This window comes from Cydia splendana, chromosome 3 (genome assembly GCF_910591565.1).
Source record: "Cydia splendana chromosome 3, ilCydSple1.2, whole genome shotgun sequence".
Classification (NCBI taxonomy): Eukaryota; Metazoa; Arthropoda; class Insecta; order Lepidoptera; family Tortricidae; genus Cydia; species Cydia splendana.
This window is the reverse complement of record NC_085962.1, coordinates 24984184-25006933: the sequence shown is the minus strand read 5'-3', so window position 1 is coordinate 25006933 and position 22750 is coordinate 24984184. Positions and strand designations below refer to the sequence as shown.

The 22750-nt window shown below is 40.0% G+C and overlaps 2 protein-coding genes across 2 annotated transcripts; one reads left to right on the top strand and one right to left on the bottom strand.

Moving 5' to 3' along the window:
- Window positions 1-2712: 2712 nt before the first annotated feature.
- On the bottom strand, window positions 2713-7794 carry LOC134806751 (uncharacterized). The gene has a single exon (XM_063780072.1). It carries the CDS (start codon window positions 7792-7794, stop codon window positions 2713-2715), a length of 5082 nt encoding a protein of 1693 aa, XP_063636142.1.
- A 5431-nt stretch (window positions 7795-13225) lies between these two features.
- LOC134806326 (uncharacterized) lies at window positions 13226-18582 on the top strand. Its single transcript, XM_063779540.1, has 2 exons — window positions 13226-13691; window positions 18199-18582. The coding sequence occupies exons 1-2, from the start codon at window positions 13340-13342 to the stop codon at window positions 18552-18554; spliced, it is 708 nt and encodes a 235-aa protein (XP_063635610.1). The 5' UTR covers window positions 13226-13339; the 3' UTR covers window positions 18555-18582.
- Window positions 18583-22750: the final 4168 nt, after the last annotated feature.

The window sequence follows — 22750 nt, the reverse complement described above, 5'->3', positions numbered from 1 at the left end:
GAAATTGCGATGCGTGTGCAAGATGACGCTCTACTTTTTGGGCAAAGTACAGATGCATCGTTTGCACGGAGATGTTGTTTTGGGTCAGATCAAAGTGCACATGCATAGCTGCAGAAAATGTACATCTTTGTACATAGTGGCGACTCAGAAAAGGGGCGCTAAGTTAATAACAAACAGAAGTCAGGTCGAACTATATAAGTTAAAATACATGCATGTAAAATCTAGGTAATATGTAAATCTAGAGTCAAATATAAAACAAATAAGGTTTGAGTACATTTAAACACAAATTGAATGATTTAATTATTAACTATAGGTAGGCACTTAAAGGTTCGTACTTGAGTCAAAAACCACCTCAGTCGGGGCGGTTGTATGTTTTCGCGCACTTGGTACTGGTTCACTATACACACATTCACTTTTTTCACTATCACTTGTTTCTTTTTTGTCAAGCGGTTGCTGCCGTTCCAATCTCCAGGTTCCCGTTCGGTATTTGTAGTATACGTACAAAATAATGACGAGTATGGGTATGCTGATGATTAATGATGTTCCGATGGTAATGTATTGGTATCGGTCATGAGAGGACATCTCTTCAAATCTGGATTGGGACTTAAGCAGTTGTATCTCACGATGAAGGTGTTGGAATTCTTGTTCATGCGTTTCATTATTGAATGTCATGTGAATGATTGATGTATTCAGTACATTATTTAGGGGGGATAATTCTAATAAGATATTATGAGGTTCTAAGTCAATAAGTCTTTTCTCGATATAATCTTTGTTGGCATATAGCATAAAAGTGTCACCTTTCAATACACAACCTTGACCGAGCTGAATCAGTCCGTTGTTATGAAGTGCTTTCGTCGCCAGGCCGTCTGGGCATAAAATGCGAACTAAGCATTCTTCGCAGCAGGCGAATAGCCATGTGTTTTGTTTATGCAATTTGTACCATCTGTCGGCGCAGGGTTTTGTTTCCGTGTGGCAATAGGAGTCATATTTCTTGTGATGATTTAGGATTTCTGTGTTACAAATAGATTTGCCTTGTTGTACGTCATAGATGGGATTGTTCAAGTGACATAATAACTTTTGTTCGTTCATTTGGAGGCATGTGTTGATGTCAGTGAGTTCCATTGGGATGAACGTGTCTTGATTAATGTTAAATGCAATTAGTTCGGTTCCGGGAATGACCTGTATGATATTGTCACGTGATGCGTGTTGCGGGACACTTATTAATCGGTCAATTTCATATACTTCGTCGCTTAGTAAGGGGATTTTGACTTCCATTATAAGATATTGGTCGGTTATGCGAGCTTGAATTTTAAGTAACTTGTATAAATTGCGTATATTGTCATGAATCTCAGGAAGGGCTAATTTGCTGGCTAGGTGGCGAGCTATTTTATTTAATTCAGTTTGCAATTGGTTTGGAGATAGAAGATGGACGTCGACTTGTCCGTGATACATATTAGTTAATGTATTTATAACGGTTTGCTGTATGTTTTTCAGATGTTAAAGGATTCCGTTCGCTGCCATAGAAGATGTCATAATGTACAATGCATTTTCGTGTTGAGTATAAACATGTGTTGATTCCGTTGATAATCTGTTTAGGTGCTCAGTAAGAATTTTAAATTGCTTGCTCATAGTATGTTCGTTGCGCTTTAATATATTGCCTTCAGCTTCGATTATGCTAGTCTGATTTTTTATTAGTTGTAGTAAATGTTGTTCGTTGTTTCGTGTCATTTGGATGTCATTTTCATATTTTTCGGCGAAACGTTGATCCAATACCCCAAATAGGGAGTTTGCAAGGTAACCCACTCCGTCAGCTAGCCCTCGCCTGTACCGAGGATTTTCCATAGGTTGATTTTTGAGTAACGTGTTGTAGTAGCGTAGTTCTCGCATGTCTTGGTCTAGCTGATTAACAATAATATGAAATTGTTCTAACATCTCGGGCCGTATCGAACGTTTAATCTGTGTCACATATCTATTCAACGCGTCTATATTTTGCCAGTAATTTGTCATGTTATAATATAGAACGATTTTCCAATCATCTTTGATTTCTTGCATGTCAGATATCCTGTCGAAATATAATGTTCGATCAGAGTCCAATGAAGTTATTTTGAAGGTTCTTGCATCGGCTTGAGTAACAGGAGTGAATAGTGTCATCATTAGCAATAGAGAGTAACATAAAAGTGACATCCAGGACGTCTTGCGGGATCTCGAGGAGGGGTTTGCATTGATAGAGGGGGGCGACGAGTGGTTATCGTTGTCATTTCTTGTATTGTCATTTGAATTAGTGATAAGTGGTACGAGTTGCACAATAGGCCGCTTCATGATGGCGTTTTCTGTTTTTAGGGTGACCACTCTCGTGTGTCCATCTTTTCCAGGGTGGGTGTCAATAACTCGGCCTAAAGCCCATCGTCCAACAGGTTGATTGCTTCGAATGCACACAATATCGTTCAACTGTAGATCGTCGGTTGGCTTTTGCCATTTATTTCTCGACTGTAATTGTTGTAAATATTCTCTAGACCAAACCAACCAAAAGTCACGGGTTATTTTTTGTACTAGTTGCCATCTCTTTCTTAGGTCATAGTCCGAATCGATGGGTTCAGGGATTGTCAGGTGGGCGTCTCCCACGATTAGGAAGTGACCCGGTGTGAGGCACTTCAGATCTTCAATATTTTCAGTCAGGGGGCACAATGGTCTGGAGTTAAGACATGCTTCAATTTAGTGCAGCAAAGTCGAAAATTCCTCGTAAGTCAATTTTTGCTCCCCAATTACCCTTTTTAAATGGTATTTAGTACTTTTAACACTTGCCTCCCATAGGCCGCCTGCTGAAGGCCAAGCGGGGGCGTTAAAGTGCCAGGTTGTGCCCTTGTCAGTAAGACAGTTTATTACTGTTGTATCCATGCTTTGTAATATTTCCTTATGTTCTTTTTGCAGTTGCCGATTAGCGGCTACAAAATTGGTCCCATTGTCGCTGTACATGTCTTTTGGTGCTCCACGTCTCGCACAAAACCGGCGGAAGGCTGCCAAGAATGCACTGCTGCTGAGTTCTGATACCAATTCTAGGTGTACTGCTTTTGTTGCAAGACAGACAAATACGGCTATGTAGGCCTTCAGTGTCTTTATCCCTCTGCCCTTGTTTGCTTTAATGTCAACAAATCCTGTAAAATCTATTCCCGTGTGTAAGAAGGGGCGGGATGGTGTCACTCTCGGTCGAGGTAGGTCTGCCATAATTTGTTGTTGTTGTGCGGCGTTGAATCTCCGACACGTAACGCACTGGTGGAGATATTTTTTGACTGCTTGGTATCCCCCTACAATCCAGTATTTGTCGCGTAGGTGCACTAGGGTTAATTTAGGACCACCATGAAGGTTTTCTAAGTGTGCTCGTTTTACTAATAATTCTGTCAATCTGCTATTTTTTGCAATAATCATTGGATGTTTCGTGTAGTCATGGAGAGAGGAGTTGTTCAGCCTGCCTCCTACTCTCAGGACATCATTGTCATCTAAGAACGGATTGAGTTTTAAAATGTTACTTTTCGTACTGACAGTTTTGGTTGCACGTAACTTCCTTATTTCGTCGGGGAAGTCGTAGTGCTGAATATGCTTGACAATGACCTTTTCTGCAGTTAGTAACTCGGCCACTGTTAAGTAGAATAGCTTAGCTTTCATAGTCCGCATTCGTGTTATTGCAATAAAGCGCAAAATCCATGCTAAGACTCGAGTGATATGAGTCATGTTGCTATGTCGGCTTAGTAATTCCATTATTAGCGACGGTGGCTCTGATTGCACAACATTCGCTTGTTTTGGTTTGACTTCACAATCTGTCGCGGGTATCTTGTTGTCAAGCGAGGTTTTGTCAAAATTTTTTAACCATTCTGGACCTTGCCACCAAAGCGAGTGGGCTTTCAAGTTAGATACGCTAAGACCTCTTGTGGCGCAATCTGCGGCGTTATCTTCTGATTTGACGTGGTTCCAATGCGCGCTAGGAATAACGTCGAGCACTTGTTTGACTCTGTTGCTGACGAACGTTTTCCATTTCGTAGGGTCGCCCTTGAGCCAGCTTAGCGTAATCATAGAGTCTGACCATGCAAATGTGTTGTCAGGTAAGCACTCCCACTTAAGAGCTTGAATCACCTTTTTCATGAGTTGTGATAAAAGTACCGTGGCACAAAGTTCTAGTCGGGGCAAAGTCTGTTTTTGACTTTGGCTTATGGGGGCTAATCGGGATTTAGCGGCGATAAGAGTTACGACGGGTTTGTTCTGCACGTCTGCCGTACGGACGTAGATGCAGCATGCGTAAGCCTTTTCTGACGAATCGCAAAATCCGTGTATCTCGAAATCGTGTGTCATGTCACCCAACCATCGTGGTATTTCTATGGTTTCTATGTCACGTATGTCAGTGGTAAATTTGTACCAATCATTTTGTACTTGTTCGGATACTGTATCATCCCAGTTGCAGTTAGATTGCCATATAGATTGAAACAGTATTTTAGCCTTTATTGTCAAGGGGGTCAGGAATCCTAAGGGGTCGTATATTTTTGAAATTTCCGATAGTATACTGCGTTTTGTAAGTTTCCCCTTGGGTTTGTCATTGAACGTGTTTTTAAACGAGAAAGTGTCACGTGCGGGATGCCATTGTAATCCGAGCGTTTTAGTCGCATGGGCATTGTTGAAATCGATGACGGTGGGACTAATGCTGTCGTCCGGGATATTTTCTAGCAATGCTTTCGTATTGCTCATCCACTTCCTTAAGTTAAATCCGGCTCCTTTAAGTATGCATATCAATTGATTTTGGATTTCTAGAGCCTGATCTAAATTGTCACTTCCTGTCAAAACGTCATCGACATAAATTTCGTTATTTATGACGTTTGCCGCTAAGGGGTATTTTTCTGCATCGTCGATGGCCAGTTGTTTTAGAGTCCTTAGGGCTAGAAATGGGGCAGCCTTTTGGCCGTATGTCACAGTTGTAAGTTGGTATTCTTTTAAGGGCTGGTTCGGGTTATCTCGCCATATGATTTTCTGGAGATGCTGATCTTTTTCGTGAACCAGGATCATTCTATACATTTTTTCACAGTCGGTAGTCATAACAAATTTGTATCGTCTCCATTGGAGAAGGAGTGTTTGCAAATCTTGGTGTAATTTGGGTCCACATTCCATTAGATCATTCAGGCTCTGTCCCGAGGAGGTCCTTTGGGATCCATTGAACACGACGCGAAGCTTTGTGGTTAGTGAATCGCTCTTGTGCACAGCATGATGACTCAGATGACATTGAGGGTTGAACACTGCGGAACATTCTTTCATGTGTCCCATTTCCAGGTATTCATCTATGAATTTTTTGTAACCTGCCGACAAGTTCTCATCCTTCATTAATTTCCTTTCAAGCTGTCGAAATTGTGCTATTGCTTGTGGTTTCGATTCTCCCAAATGTTGTGCAAAATTTTCTTTCATCGGTAGTCGGACCTCATACTTCCCGTTTTCCAATCGGCGAGTGGTGGTTGCATAAAAGTTTTCGCAGTACTCTTCCTGTGATGTCAATTGATTTTTATTGTCAGTGATGTCCTCTACCTCCCAATATTTTGCTAAATCCTCTGTGTCATTGATAACCACGTGACAGTTGTATGATTTGACGACGCCTGAAAGTATCCATCCTAGTTGCGTCTGCTGTGCTATGGGGCCTGTTTCGCCTTTCAAGAGGCCGTTCATTACTACTTTGGAGTACACTTGCACATTTAGTAAAAGGTCGATTTGATGAGAAATGTTGTATTGCGGGTCTGCTAACGTAATGTTGTCAATGTGTCCCCAGTTCTTTTTTGCAAATGTGGTACTGGGTAGATCGCGGACCACGCGTGTCAGTATTAGTGCATCCGTAAAGAATTCGAAATCGTTATGTAACGACTTACATTTCAAGTGTACTTTACCCCTGCTTTTGTTGGATAAGGTTCCAACGCCCGTTATGTTCCCTGCTAGTGCTTGTCTTTGCAGACCCAGCGTTTGTACTGCGTTTTCGGTAATTAATGTGATTTCACTCCCCTGGTCTATCAGTGCCCGAAGCGTGTGGTAATTCCCATTTTCGTCGGCCACCTGTATTAGCGCTGTAGGTAATAAAGAATCTTCATCACTGCCAACGACGAAGCTGTTTTGCGCCTGTCTCTGTGATGGTACGGCAGGAGATGACGACGATGACGGCTGGTTCGCAAAGGCCTTATGTATCATCGTATTGTGCGGTTCATTGCACTCCTTACAACGTTTCTCAGATTTGCAATAATTCTTTGTATGGACATATAAGCAATTTTTGCATATGTTGGACTTAGTAACATGCTTTAATTGCTCATTTGGTGTCATGCTGAGAAAGCGTTTGCATTGAAATAGCGCGTGATCATCATTGCATAATGAGCATTTAATTTTATTGGTAGATACGTGATAGTTGGAATGATAATTTGAGTTCATCGGGCCCTTTGACGATTGGTTTGTGGATTTTGTGTATTTATTAAAAGTATGCGATTGTCGGTAAGCCGGTTGCGCTGGTTTGGCCGGACTGGTGTCAGATTTGCGCTTTGTCAAAGGTTCGAGGGCCGTGAATTTCGCTTCTATGAAACCCATGAATTCGTCAAGGGAGGGCAATTCGCGGGGATGTGCTCTCATTTTCATGTAATCGGAGTATGTGTCAGTATCCAATTTTTCGCATAGTATATGGACAAGGACTGGATCGCAACTTGCCGTATCTACGCCCAAGTTATAGATCGCGTGTATTGTTTCCATGCTAGTGTCATATAACCGCTTCAAGTCTGCCGACGATTGTTTTTGTAAGTTAGGTTGTCTCATAAATGTCTGGAATTGTTTCGTAAATAACACCTGTTTGTTATTATATCTATGTGTCAAGAGCTCCCAACATACATCATAGTTTTCGGCGGTTATTTGTAGATGTTGTACAAGTTTTTCCGCTTCCCCCTTCAATTTTCCTTTTAAATGCTGCATTTTCTGCGCCTTTGATAACGCAGGATTGTTATGAATAGCCACGTTATATAATTCCTTGAAAGTAGGCCATTGTGTATAGTTTCCAAAAAATTGAGGGATTTCCAGCTTAGGCAAAGTTAACTGTTGGTGAATAGACGATGAAAGTTTACTATTAAGACTCTTCTTTACTCGCTCATATTTCAGCTCATGGAGCATATAATTGTCGTAATAGTCGATGTCAGTGCCGTTTGTAATACTGTCAATTTGCAAATGAACATTCTCTACGGCAGTCCATCGCGTTTGCAACAATTTTAACTTATCCTCAATTTCCCATTTTTCATTTACCGTGTCAATTTTAATACTTTCCACGTACCTTTTTAGCGCTCTGAAATTCGCATTCTGAAGCTGCTTATGTTCCATCAATTTTGTGTCCTCTCCGAGAAACTTCTTGGTGTCAAAAATCACTTCTGCCGCTGTCTTCTCTTTCTCGTCCTTGGCAGCGGCCGTCACTTGCTCCTCGACGTTGATCGTCTTTATGTCACTCGTTCCAGCCTCAGTATCAACAGATGCGGGCATGTTGCTAGCTTGCAGGGCCTTCCGAGTCCCCGCGTACCAGGTCGAAACTACATCGAAGATATTCTCGGTGAAATATTGATGGCTTTTGTCATGTTCCTTCTGTAGTTGAGCGTCATTCTCTACGCACTCTAACCACAGATTCTCCAATTTCTCTAATCGGTCTGTCAGATACTTAGAAGTCTTCCTGATCGCGGAGTCCTTCTTGAAATTTGCCTGTATCCTTTTGATCTCCTCCAAAATCACCGCTTGCCGCGCGATTAATTCGGTAGACATGACGATAGTTGCAAAGAGTTTAGAATATGGAAAGATCTTACTTGAAATGCAGCTACTTCTCCGTACTCTGGTGCTGGATACAGGTTGTCAATGCTGATGCTGGATGCTCGATGTCAATGCTGATGCTAGATGCTCGACGCTAATGCTGGTACGTAGCACTCGCGTATTATGTCAATATGTCACTGATTTTAATTCCAAGACCTCTGGCACTATTTATCTCGCGGCGACGGCGACAAAAATCGAACCGAAGGTCTCTTTTCCGAAGGACCAAAATTATGTAAGATGTATGTCAATATCGAATGCCAATGAATTGTCAAGGAATGTCAAATTATGTCAAATGTAAGGAGAGGTGCCGAAACACCAACGAAAAGATGTCAAATATAAGAAGCGAGTTTTTACTGCAAGGTAAGAAATTACAATGAATACAATATGTTGATCTTATTAATAATTACAGCTAGGTTGAGTGGGAAATTGCGATGCGTGTGCAAGATGACGCTCTACTTTTTGGGCAAAGTACAGATGCATCGTTTGCACGGAGATGTTGTTTTGGGTCAGATCAAAGTGCACATGCATAGCTGCAGAAAATGTACATCTTTGTACATCGGGCGTAGCGCGACGTTCGTGGCGATAGTCTGCCACGGCGGAACTTGCCGAAAGTACGAAAAAGAAGGCCACTTTCGGTGCGAAAAAAGGGGGCTGATTGAACCCATCTGATACCGTAATAATAGTTATGGCAGCAGTTAGAAATTTACATGTATAGACACACAAAAGCGAAGTCTGCCAGTATTTTTTTGCCTGAAGCGCTTGGCAGACGCTCTCAAAGGTAGCCACCGGGACCCCTAATTTAACCCATCTGATATCACCATGAAACCAATTCCAGTCGGTAGGTATGAACCCTCATGTCAGGAATATATAAGTCTACCAGAGCATTTCCTGCCGAATCACCTTGGCAAACGAGATTATAAGCAAGATGACCATCGGTTACCGTACACTAACCCATCTGATACCACGATGAAACCAATTCCAGTCGGTTTGTATGAACCCTCATTTCAGGAATATATAAGTCTGCCAGGGCTTTTCCTGCCGAAACACCTTGGCTGACGAGAATTTGTAAGCAAGGTGTACATCAGTTACCCTACATTAACCCATCTGATACCACCATGAAACTAATTCCAGTCGGTAGGTATGAACCCCCACTTCAGGAATATATAAGTCTGCCAAGGTTTTTCGGCAGGAAAAGCCTTGGCAGACTTATATATTCCTGACATGAGGGTTCATACCTACCGACTGGAATTGGTTTCATGGTGGTATCAGATGGGTTAAATTAGGGGTCCCGGTGGCCGGGTGTCATTCTGAATCCCTAACAACGTTTGTCCTAAAGTCACTTGCCCTAATGGGCACATGCCCTAACGATCAATTGTCATAACGATTATTTTCCATAATGTAAGGTTCTGAAAAATGGTTAGGTTTTAGAACTAGAAATACTGACAGACTTCGCTTTTCTGTCTCTACATGTAAATTTCTAACTGCTGCCATAACTATTATTTCGGTATCAGATGGGTTAAATCAGCCCCCTTTTTTCGCACCGGAAGTGGCCTTCTTTTTCGTACTTTCGGCATGCACTTTTATGGGAAACCATTGTGCATTTCATCGTGGTATCAAGTCGGTTAGAAATTTTGCGGCCGGCTCTTCTACTAATGGCAGACTTATACATTCCTGAAATGGGGGTTCATACCTACCGACTGGAATTGGTTTCATGATGGTATCAGATGGGTTAGTGTAGGGTAACCGATGGTTACCTTGCTCACATAATTGTCTGCCAAGGTGTTTCGGCAGGAAAAGCCTTGGCAGACTTATATATTACTGACATGAGGGTTCATACCTACCGACTGGAATTGGTTTCATGGTGGTATCAGATGGGTTAAATTAGGGGTCCCGGTGGCCACCTTTGAGAGCGACTGCCAAGCACTTCCGGCAAAAAAAATACTGGCAGACTTCGCTTTTCTGTGTCTACATGTAAATGTCTAACTGCTGCCATAACTATTATTTCGGTATCAGATGGGTTAAATCAGCCCCCTTTTTTCGCACCGGAAGTGGCCTTCTTTTTCGTACTTTCGGCAAGTTCCGCCGTGGCAGACTATCGAATTCGGACTTAGCATCACTTTTATGGGAAACCATTGTGCAATTCATCGTGGTATCAAGTCGGTTAGAAAATTTGCGGCCGGATCTTCTACTATTACGCGAATGATTGTTTGGACTGACCTTTCTATTAAATGTGTAGTTATATAAATGTATTTTATTGTAAACTATAATAAGTTGTATTAAATCTGGGAATGAAATTATATCAGAAAGGAGACTCTTAAATGAGTATACTCGTAACGTCATGCTTTGTGCATTAAATATATCTCCCTCTATTGAGTGAAAATTTGGTGAAAATAAAACAAAATACACAGGTAATCTGTGTTGCGGTTTGAAAGTGCCATCTGTTACACCTTTGATAAATTAAAAATGATTGCTTGTCAAATGAAGTCGCCATGTTAGAATTACACCTATACTATAAGCAGCTATAAGCATCACTCACACAAACGAGCAATGGGGCAACATTTTACCAATATTCAAAGGCTTTTTTCTTAATAATATTAATCAAAATCTAGTATTTTTTTACGTTACGCGAAGACAGAAATATATATACTACCCAAACATTACATATACAAGTGAAGAAACCCTATATAATAGGAGCTATGGTGCCAAGAAAGTTTGTATGAAATTCGAGCAAGCAGGTGGTTACCTTAAGGTGGATGTCTAGGGATGGGATGCCGATTATCAGCCAAAAGATGGCGTCAGTGTGCACGAATTGTGGATTTTCACCGTTTCTCCCAAAATATAAACAGTGTCATAAGATGTGTTGATATTGGCGAAAACAATAAAAAATATTACGTCCAAATCGAAACATATTACTCAACAGTGTCTAATCTAAATAATCAGAGAATAAAACTGCAAAATATTGCAATATCTTGCATTCACGCACACTCACATACCTAAAGTCAGTGTCTAATGTCAGTAGATTTGTAATGTTACAGTAAAGTAACCTAGAGGGCGCAGTGCAGCGCATGAATATTTTTAGGAAGAACAATTTAGAATTTAAATTCTTATTTGAGACATTGACCACCACCACCAACCAACTGATACGTATTTTCAGACATTGATTGTTATGTGCTTGTGGCACCCACAACATCTGTTTTGAATAAATTTTAGCTAGAGTATCAATGAATCTGGGTTCAAATCCCGACGGTGCTTAATTTTTTTAATTTTTTATTATTTTATAAAAAGTTTTATAGATTATATTTTTTTATTCTTATCATCAATTGAAAATGACGCAAATTATTTTACCTAAAATTACAAAAACGCTTTTAATGTTAGCTTAGTACAGTCGCCATCCGATATATCGGGGCGGATAAGGCGCTCACAAATATCTGAACACGTCTCTATTGTCAAGGCGTTAGAGTGCGTGTTCAGATATTTTTGAGCACCTCGGACGCTCCGATATATCTGATGGCGACTGTACTAACACTACTAAGTAAGCTGGCGTGTGAGTCACATTTCTGGGGAAGTAATGAGAAACAGAAAAAAAAAGAATAGTGTTCTTGTTAACGCTCCATCCATGTGTGCGTGCGCGCACACATACACGCGCCATCTACGCGGTGCCGCGGCCGGCGGCAGCCGCCATTCTAGTGATGGGTCAAATCGAAAAATTTTCAAACCGAATAAGTCGACTCCGATTTAAACCCAAATCGGTTTGCAAACCGATTTGGCCAAGTCAATTTAACTTCTATTTTTTAATTATCAGTAGTTCAAACCGCTCCGTAGTCGCTTGGTTTTGAGTTGAAGAAATCGAATTGTAAATTTTACGGTTTGTTCGACCCTTAGAATTCTTAGAATAACACGACAGCAAAAACTTTTGACTTAAAACTTTTGTAATATTTTTTTACTTTCCGTTGCGCGGTAGATCAAAATGTCATTAATTTCTAAAGATAAAACGGGAAAGCACTATACGAGCAAGCTGGAAAGAGCGTGCGGTCTCGTGCGATTCCGTGAGTCATTGCCGCGAATTCGTTCAGTTAGCAAATCGACGCGGCGCAAAACTGGCAAACCGATCCAAGTAAACCGCCAAATCGATCTCTTTAAGCCTATGCGAAATTGACCATAAGTTTCATTTTACTTTACCTGTAGATACCAAGTTTTGACTTGACTCGACTCAATAATGACGGCAAAGTGCATGCCAACATTTTTCTTCGTGGTTTGAAGTCGATTCGTGTACATTTTATGCCTCAATATGTCCGACGAAAGTGACGCAGCAACAAATCGGAAAGGGTGCGCTTAGAGCGGGTGATCGTATCTTAAGTCGATTTACGGAACACTCAAGTCGATTTAGTCGACTTCAGACCTAAATCGGTTTGAACCGATTTGTGAAGTCGAATCGTAACATCGCTACGCCATTCTCCGATCCGTTACGACACCGACACCACGTATCGCTCGGTCGCGCGTCCATACATTTTCTCTTTTCCAAAAACCATGTAATTTAATCGCTCAATACATTAAAAGTTGTAAAAGTCCAAATTGTGTCGACTACGTCATTTCACAAGAACCTGCGCCAACAGATTCGAGCCGGATAAGGCTTTGGAATCCACTATCTAAAGGAGGACAAAGGAATTCATCGGCGCGGTCGAACAAAGGGGTCGACATTTTGGACACGTGGAGATCTGGAGATTCAACCAAATTCAAGAAGATTCAGCAAGTCTGTACCTGAGTCTACAATATTTAAGCAAGAATATACCAGGAAAAGGGTTTGCAGTGGCATTTGTGTGAGTTCGTTCCAATTATTTCGTTTTAATTTCACTTCACTGTGCCTTTCATACAGAGTACTGTGCTCTTTTCCATCGAAACCACTATCTAAAGGTTTCATATCAATCTAAAATCCCAATTAGTGCTATAATTCCGTCTATTGCCTATTTTTACTAAATATTCTTTTGGAATCGAAACTTAAATCGATCTTTTATTTCTATAAACTATCAACAAAAGCAGCTTCAGTATCTTGTTTTCAGAGTTCTAGAAGACTGTTTTGCCTCTATTTGAGCCAATACAGAACAATAATTGAAAGTTTAGCTAATTTTTATTCGAACATTTCAGAACCGGCGAGGGGTCAAAGTCCACAGTCTCGCCGGCCGCCTGCCTACGTGACCGCGCGTTGTCTCGAGTAACGGGACTTCGGGCGTGGCTTGTTCGCACGTTTGCTTGACTATCCTTCTGCCTGCTTAATCACGCTTCGCATAAAATTTAAGTATATTTCCAATAGTTTTCACTCTTTTGCACAAATATTTGACTTCATTTACCGCGTGTTTAATCATTATTTTTCTTACAGCTGTAGGGCAGTTTGAGATTTATTTCGTTTTCACTCTTACATAGTAAATAGCATTTTAACGCAAGCTTCAATAATTGCAATATTTTTCGTTCAATTAATTAATTTTTTCTTCATTTAAACTTCATAATGGACAATTTAAAATCACTAAAGAAAAGCCGAGCAAGCTTCAAAGCAAAGCTGGCTGTTTTCAAAGATTATCTAAATGCTTTGCTACCTAGCAGTGAGCTTAATAGCGTACAAATGCATGAGCTTACCATGCGACATGCCAAAATGTCAGAAATGTATAACGATTTCGATTCCATACAAAATGATATAGAAAGCTTGACGGAAATTCCAGATGAGGAGTACGCAGAGCGGACTTCCTTCGAAGCCCGGTACTTCGGCGCCATGGCTGCTGCGCAAGACCTGCTCAGCAAGCATGCCGCGCCCGCCGAACCTGCATCTGCGGTGCACGACAGTGGATCGGTGGCGGGATCAGGTGATGCTGTATTCTCAAGTAAGCCAAACATTAAACTTCCAACAATTCATCTCCCGACTTTCTCTGGTCGATATCAGGATTGGCTAGAGTACCATGACACTTATAAATCACTAATACACGATAACACATCCATACCTAAAATTCATAAGTTCCACTATCTAAGGAACTCTTTAAAAGACAGTGCGTCGTTAATCATTAAATCACTAGAGTTTTCAACTGAGAATTATGATGTTGCTTGGGACTTGCTGTGCGAGCGTTTCAATAACAATCGCATTTTAGTAAATAACCATATTCAAGCTTTGTTCAGTATAAAGACAGTGACTCAAGAGTCTTCTAAAGCCTTGCGTAGTATGATAGACTGGGTAAATAAAAACCTAAGAGCCTTAAAAACATTAAAATTACCTACTGAACACTGGGATATTCTAATTATCCATATGATGTCTAGTAAGCTTGATTCAGTCTCAATGCGCGATTGGGAAACCGAACGTAACAAAATTGTAGGTATTCCCACGTTTAGTGATTTCACAAATTTCTTGAAGGGTCGTGCGGACCTCCTTGAAACCATGGAAGAGGCTCAGAATCAATCAAAGGTTCCTCGTAGGCACAGTGACGTCACGCACAACCGCCCAAGAACATTTGTCGTAAATGACTCTCTTAAACAAAAACAACATAAATGCCCTGTATGCGCAAACTATCACACTATGCCCTAAATTCAAAGCTATGCCTATAGAATCGCGCATCGAAAAAATAAACCAGTTAAGTCTTTGTACTAATTGTCTTCGCGCAGGGCACGACGAACAACGCTGTCGACTTAGTTCATGTCGTTTGTGTACCAAACGTCACAACACTCTGTTACACATTAACACTCAATCCACAGAACCACTGGCTAGCAAATCATCTACTAAAAGTGACGGTGTCTTACCTGGCGTGCAGGACCAATCTAAACCTGCACAAGACAACATCACACTATCTTCTATACATCGCAGCCAAGCTCTTCTTTCCACTGCTATAATCAATGTTCAAGACCACTCTGGTCAAACACACAAGGTCCGTATTATGCTAGACAACGGATCAACTATTTCATTCATCACAGAATCTTTACAAAAACAATTAGGGATACCCAGTTATTCCACATTTACCTCAGTTAACCTACTGGAGGACAAAACAACAAAAGCCACTAAAAAATGTGACGTCACTATATCGTCACTATACGATCGCAATTATACAACCGATGTTGATTGCTACGTTTTATCTCGGATCTCCGATCTCATACCTACTAATCCAATTAATTGCAATGCTATCGAAATTCCCTCTCACATCCACCTCGCGGACCCATCATTCTCGGAACCGTCAGAGGTGCAGATGCTGCTGAGCGCTGACATATTTTGAGATGTACTTTGTCTAAATAAGATATCCCTAGGCAAGAATCTACCATTACTAGTCGAATCAAAACTAGGGTGGCTAGTAGTTAAATTACAAAACTCAAACAAACCAAAACAAAATACAGTCCACTGCCATTTCTCTAATACAGAGCTAGATCACAAACTAAACGATTTTTTTGATAATGATGGTTTCTCTAATATCGAAAAGGTGTATAACAAATCTAAATCTGATAGCGAGTGTGAACGAATATTTACAAGTACTACCACGCGCCACTCGGATGGGAAATTCATTGTAACGGTACCACTTAAAGAATCCCCCGAGGTGTTAGGTAACTCTAAAGAACAAGCTTTGACAAGATTTAAGTCATTAGAGCGCAAATTCAAACGCGAACCGGAATTCAAAGAGCAATATACTAAATTTATGAAGGAATATTTACAGTTAGGTCATATGTCAGAAAATATAGACTCTCAAAACGATACATTCTCTTATTTTCTTCCACATCATGGAATTTTGCGTGAGGGGAGCCTCACAACAAAATTAAGATCTGTTTTTGATGGATCAGCTGTCACAAGCTCAGGGAAGTCATACAATGACATTCAACACATAGGCCCGGTTGTCCAAGATGATTTATTGAGCATTCTCATTCGATTCCGACAACATAGATTTGTTGCAACTTCGGATGTAGCTAAAATGTATAGACAGATTTATGTAAGAGAAGATCAACGAAGTTTGCAGCAAATCCTATGGCGGCCTGATCCCACACAACCAATTAAACCATACAAACTAAACACGGTCACATACGGCACGGCCTCAGCTCCCTGGTTAGCGACAAGAACACTAAAACAATTAGATATCGATTGCAAGGACGAACTTGCACGTGAAACGATTTTGCATGACTTTTACGTTGATGATTACATCACTGGTCATGATGATGAACAAACACTCATACATACATGTCAAAATGTCATTAGCGAGCTAGAACCCGCTCATTTCATGTTACGAAAATGGCGGTCTAACAAACCGTCCATTCTAACTCAAATTGTAAATGAAAACAATGATGATGATTTTCTAAATCTAAACAACGATGAATATGCCAAAACTTTAGGCCTACTTTGGGCTTGTAAACGAGACACATTATTGTTTTCATTGCCACACACAATTAAAACACCTAAAACAAAACGCACTATTTTGTCCACTATAGCGCAAGTGTTTGACCCACTGGGCTTAATAAACCCTTGCATGTTACAGGCAAAACTCATACTCCAGTCACTTTGGTCTCAAAATATTCCATGGGACTCCCAGTTACCAGCCGAGGTTGACTCACAGTGGGACCAGTTTGTCAAATACTTGCCAGATATTTCCAAAATCGAAATTCCTCGCAGAGCACTTTGTGATGATTTCGTAACTGTTCAATTACACGCATTTAGTGACGCATCAATGAAAGCTTACGCTGCCTGCGTATACATACGCACAGTGTCTATAAGCGGTAACGTAAATGTACATTTGCTCGTTGCAAAAAGCAAACTGGCCCCACTGAGGCAACGACTAACAATTCCAAAATTAGAATTGTGTGGCAGTCTCCTAGCTACACAACTAACGAAAAAGGTTGTAAATTCATTACGCCTGAAAGTAGACTCAATATATTTTCACTGCGACTCAACCATTGTGCTCGGCTGGCTAAAAACTTGTAAAAAACAGCTTAAACAATTTGTCCATAACAGAGTCACTGAGATTACTAACGCCTTTGACCCATCAGCATGGCACTATGTCCCAACAGATATGAACCCTGCTGACATAGGGTCTAGAGGTCAAAATGCTTTACAGCTCAAAAATTCAACTTTGTGGTTCCAAGGCCTACATTTTTTACACCAAAAAGACATTCAATGGCCTTTGCAGCCTCAAAGTGTGGATGTTTCTGATTTGCCTGAAATCAAAACTCGTTGTAATTTTTCAGCATCTGCAGATATACATGAAAACGATTTCACTGAAAGGTTCTCAAACTTTAGCAAAATGCAGCGCGTTGTAGCTTACATATATAGATTTAAACACAATTGTCAAAATACAAACAAACGAGTTGGTCCATTACGCATTTCAGAATTAAAATTAGCATTGTTTTCCTTATGTAAAAAGGTACAATCAGAAATATTCACCAAACAACTTTCATTGCTCATGAAGGGCACACTGACAGCAAAAGATAAAATAATAAAACTAAATCCATTTATTGACCAGGACAACCTTATCCGAGTTGGAGGACGATTATCTAACTCAAACTACGATTATGATACTAAACATCCTATTTTGCTACATGCATCCCACCATATAACAAAAACATTGATACGACATTATCATAGAATACTTTTACATGCAGGACCCCAACTGCTATTATCCATGTTACGTCATAAGTTCTGGATAATAAACGGTCGCAACCTTTGTCGGAAGATAACACATGACTGTTTAACTTGTCTTCGTTTCTCAGGTCGTACTTACCAGCCTATCATGAGTTCACTTCCTGCACAGAGGTTGCACGCTGATCACCCTTTCACACACACAGCCACAGATTATGCTGGTCCTATCCTGATATTGAACAGAAAGGGTCGCGGCGCTCAACTAATAAAGGCATACATAGTTGTGTTTGTCTGTCTGGCAGTGAGAGCAGTACACCTCGAGCTCGTCACCGATCTGACGTCTCAAGGCTTCATTGCCACTTTAAATCGATTTATTGCCCGCAGAGGTAAGCCGGCAATTTTATTTTCAGATAACGGTACTCAGTACGTAGGATCATGTAATGAACTAGCTAAATTTTTAAAGGAAACCAGTAATGACATAACGGCTTACTCTGCAGAAAACGAAATAAAATTCAAATTCGCCCCAGCTTACAGTCCAAATTTCAACGGTTTGGCCGAAGGATCAGTCAAGTCTGTAAAATATCACTTGAAACGCGTTCTATCTATGACTAATTTAGACTACGAACACATGAATTCGGTATTGGTTCATATAGAGGGGATACTTAACTCTAGGCCTCTCACTCCTCTTTCTTCTGATCCTTCAGATCTCGTTCCTTTATGTCCAGCACATTTCTTAATTGGGCGAACGATCACATTGCCACCTGCACCCCAGGTGGAAGAAACTCGACCACTTACGACACTCTCCAAATACATGAGAGTTCAACAGCTCAAGGCTCATTTTTGGAGAAGATACTCAAAAGAATATATTTCAGAGCTCCAGTCCCGCAGCAAGTGGCGCACTCAGGGTGCGCATCCACAGCTGGGCGAGATGGTTATCATCAAGGATGACCGCTTCCCACCCTACCGATGGCTGCTCGGACGAGTCACAGCCGTCCACCCGGGCAGCGACGGCGTCAACCGCGTCGCCGACGTCCTCACCACTACGGGGACCCTGCGCAGGGCATACAATCGGCTCTGCCCACTTCCATCGACGTTGGATCAGGCAGCTCCTGACCCAAGGGGGGCAGCCTGTTAACGCTCCATCCATGTGTGCGTGCGCGCACACATACACGCGCCATCTACGCGGTGCCGCAGCCGGCGGCAGCCGCCATTCTCCGATCCGTTACGACGCCGACACCACGTATCGCTCGGTCGCGCGTCCATACATTTTCTCTTTTCCAAAAACCATGTAATTTAATCGCTCAATACATTAAAAGTTGTAAAAGTCCAAATTGTGTCGACTACGTCATTTCACAAGAACCTGCGCCAACAGTTCTTTAAACACAATATAATATTGTGATTATGATGGGATGCGAACTCGTTTATTTGCCTATATATGGTTGCACATAGAAGCGCTGGTGGCCTAGCGGTAAGAGCGTGCGACTTTCAATCCACAGGTCGCGGGTTCAATCCCCGGCTCGTACCAATGAGTTTTTCGGAACTTATGTACGAAATAATAATTTGTATTTCGCTTAGATCCCCACGTTACAGGCTAAACCTAGTGTGGGGATCACTGTAGGTACTCTGTAATTCAAGTTGTCAAATAAATACATATACATATTTAGATTTTTTTTAATTTTAGTTTATGTTGTAGTTAGTTTTAGCTTTATGTAGTTTTTAATTTTAGTTTATATATTTTTTTGTTTATATTACATATTGTATTTTCTACTAAACTTTTCGTATAATTATCAACTGTTCTTCAATTAAAAAAAATTTTTTTTTGAAATATCCATTGATATTTGCCAGTCGCATAAGATAATAATAAGCAAAAAAACCGGCCAAGTGCGAGTCGGACTCGCGTTCCAAGGGTTCCGTATATTACACAATTTTTAACAATCAGTGCCGGATTAAGATATTTTGATGCCCTAAGCATTTCTATGTGCCCCCTCTCCCTAGGGTCATCAAGATTACATTGATTTTTTGGTAAATTGAGAGAAGTTCATTGCCGCATTACAGCTGAGAATGGAAATCAGTCACATCATTTTATCACGAAAATTGACAGTGCCGCAGCAGTAATGTTGCAACAGAGTACCTAATGCTGTTGCAGTCGCCACCCGAATGTCACCTTTATCATAGCTTAGAAAGTAATAGAAACGCGAGCGAAGCGAGCGCGGAAATTTTTCGATATAAAAACGCAATATGATAGACAGTTGTACATTTTTACTTTTAGTATGGAAATCAGTCACATCATTTTATCACGGAAGTTGACAGTACTGCAGCAGTAACGTTGCAACAGAGTAATGTTGCTGCAGTCGCCACCCGAATGTCACCTTTATCATACCTTATAAAGTAATTGAAAACGCGAGCGAAGCGAGCGCGAAAATTTTTCGATATAAAAACGCAATTTTAGTTATAGTCCCAACCAGGCGCGAATCCAGGATTTCATACAGAGAAGGGATGGGACAGTTTTCTATCAGCCTAGCTTCGCATAGGGCTCGATATTTAAGGGTCTCAGCGAGGTTGTTTTCATGCATAAAATATGCAAGAAAGCAGAGAGCTTGGAATTGAATTGGCGAAGTGTGAGAAAGGCAGTAGGCCCAGCTGCGAAAGAGGAAAGCTTGGATTTGGATCCACGCCCAAGTGTAATTAAGGCAGAAGATCAACTTTGCCGTAAGGCAGAAGGCCTCGCATAAGACCTAACGCCAAACCGCAAAAGAGTGGGTTGAAATCGAATCTATGCATGTAATCACGACTCTTCTACTGCTACCGATTGTTTCCCAAAGAATTACGCGCCATTATTTTTGCAAATTAGCTTTTGGACAGCTAAAAAAATCGTGTGGTAAAAACGATGTGTCTGTCCCTAATTATAAAATTTGTTCAACTTTTTCAACCTGGCATTTAGGTGCCCCCCCTGAACGTGGTGCCGTAAGCACGTGCTTGTTTTGCTTATTGGTTACAAAGTCTTTATTAATTCAACCATTAAAGTCGACGAGTACAAAAAACTTTGAGCTAGCTCTCAATTTAACATATTTTTTTAAACATTATTTTTAATTTGACCTTACAATTACTCGTAAGTAGGTAAGACCGTTAAATATTTAAAATGATTATCTTATCAGAAAATTATCACCAATTACTCTAAGAAAACTACTACTCTAAGTAATCCGGCACTGTTAACAATGTATTTTTTATGTGAAACGTGAGTGAAATCTCTTTAAAAAATCCGTAGGGGTCGGATCAAAAACTGTAATTAAGTGCGACTCACGCTTGACTGTACATTTCTAATAGGTTTTCCTGTCATCTATAGGTATAGACCTATTTTATGTATTTTTTTAAAAATTTAAGACTTAGTAGTTTCGAAGATAAGGGGGGGGGGAATGGTCATTTTTTGCCTATTTTCTTGACTAACTTTTAAACTGTTTATTCGAAAATTATAAAAAAAAATATATTTGAGATCCTTATAATAAGCTCTTTCATTTGATATGTAACATGATATAGTTTGAAAAATTAATTTTTTTAATTTTTTCATTTACCCCCCAAAAGTGGCCCCCATGTTTAAAATTCATTTGTTTACGTTACATGTCCGTATTTGGGTCACAAACTTACATATGTGTACCAAATTTCAACTTGATTGGTCCAGTAGTTCCGGAGAAAATCGGCTGTGACAGACGGACAGACAGACAGACAGACAGACAGACAGACAGACGCACGAGTGATCCTATAAGGGTTCCGTTTTTTCCTTTTGAGGTACGGAACCCTAAAAATAAAAAATAAATAAATAAATAAAAACAAAAATAATTCAGTCTTTGTTCGTGTTTTGAACTCGGCAACGCTGTTCAACTTAAACTTATACTCAATAGCTAGAAGCCACTAGACCATTTGACCATAGTAGATCCGGGCGAAACATGCCTTCTTATTTAAGTAACCCATTACTGTCAAAAATATCAAGTTTGAAATAGAATTTTTCATTGTCGATTTACCGACATCGGAACGTTGCGAGCATGTTGCCTTTTCAAACCATTTGGCAACGTCGCCCGGGGAATAACTAGAAATCTTCTAAAATGTATGTCCTTTTATATTTTGATATTTATGATTATAAATTTATGACGATTTTCTATGCTGCAAATTGATTAAATTATTGAGAGAAAAATGCTTGCAAAGAAAACAAGAAATATCCGTTTTCATTTCTCATGCTTTGAAAGAGGGTCATTGTTATTCTAAAAGTTGTGCAGAAAATGATACGTTTCTGCACTAGAGCATTTTTGGTTTCAATTCCAAGTACGTTTTTTTTTACGATAAGCAATTGAAATTTGGGTATAAATGGATTTTTCATATAATTTCCATTCTGATATTTGACTCCCCATTCCATAAATAACGATACTTTTGGCTAAATTGTTAATTGAAAGTATCCTAAAAAAATACTATAAAAACTATTTATACTTAGTCATGTTTTAAAAAAAGCACATGCATTTTACTTTCCTTGTATGCGAAGTGTTTAACTCGGGTGAAAGGCATCATTTCTGCCGAGGTGATCATTGATGATTTCGGCAGAAATTATCCCTTGGTTAACAATCTACTATTGTTATGCGCAAGCAGAACATATAGAATCTTGTTTATTTACAAGAAGATGACATTTTGCTCCCAATATATATTTTTGAGAAAAATATAGCTACTTTAGTTTAAAAATCATTGTAAGAATAAATATAGGCTTCCAGAGAACATTTATTTATATTTCTGCCGAGACGAAAACAGAATTCACAAGGCTTTTCGGTGGACGACCGTTACGCGAATGATTGTTTGGACTGACCTTTAATTCTATTAAATGTATAGTTATATAAATGTATTTTAATATATAATATAAGTTATATTACATCTGGGAATGAAATTATATCAGAAAAAGGAGACTCTTAAATGAGTATACTCATAACATGCTTTGTGCATTAAATTTATCTCCCTCTATTGAGTGAAGATAAAACAAAATACACAGGTAACCTGTGTTCCGGTTTTAAAATGCCATTTGTTACACCTTTGATAAATTAAAAATCATTGCTTGTCAAAGAAGTCGCCATGTTAGAATTACACCTATACCAGAGATATATATAACTCCGTATAAGATAAATAAAGTCTAAGAAAAAAACGTGCCTCGGACGGCCAAGGAAAAGTCATTCTCGAATAGATGGCGCCATTACCTTTGGCCTATTCTCGGCTAGATGGCGTTAACGACACCGTTTGGTATTTAACAATTTTAACACATATCAGTGAAAGAACATGGGTCAGTATGGAACAATAAAAAAT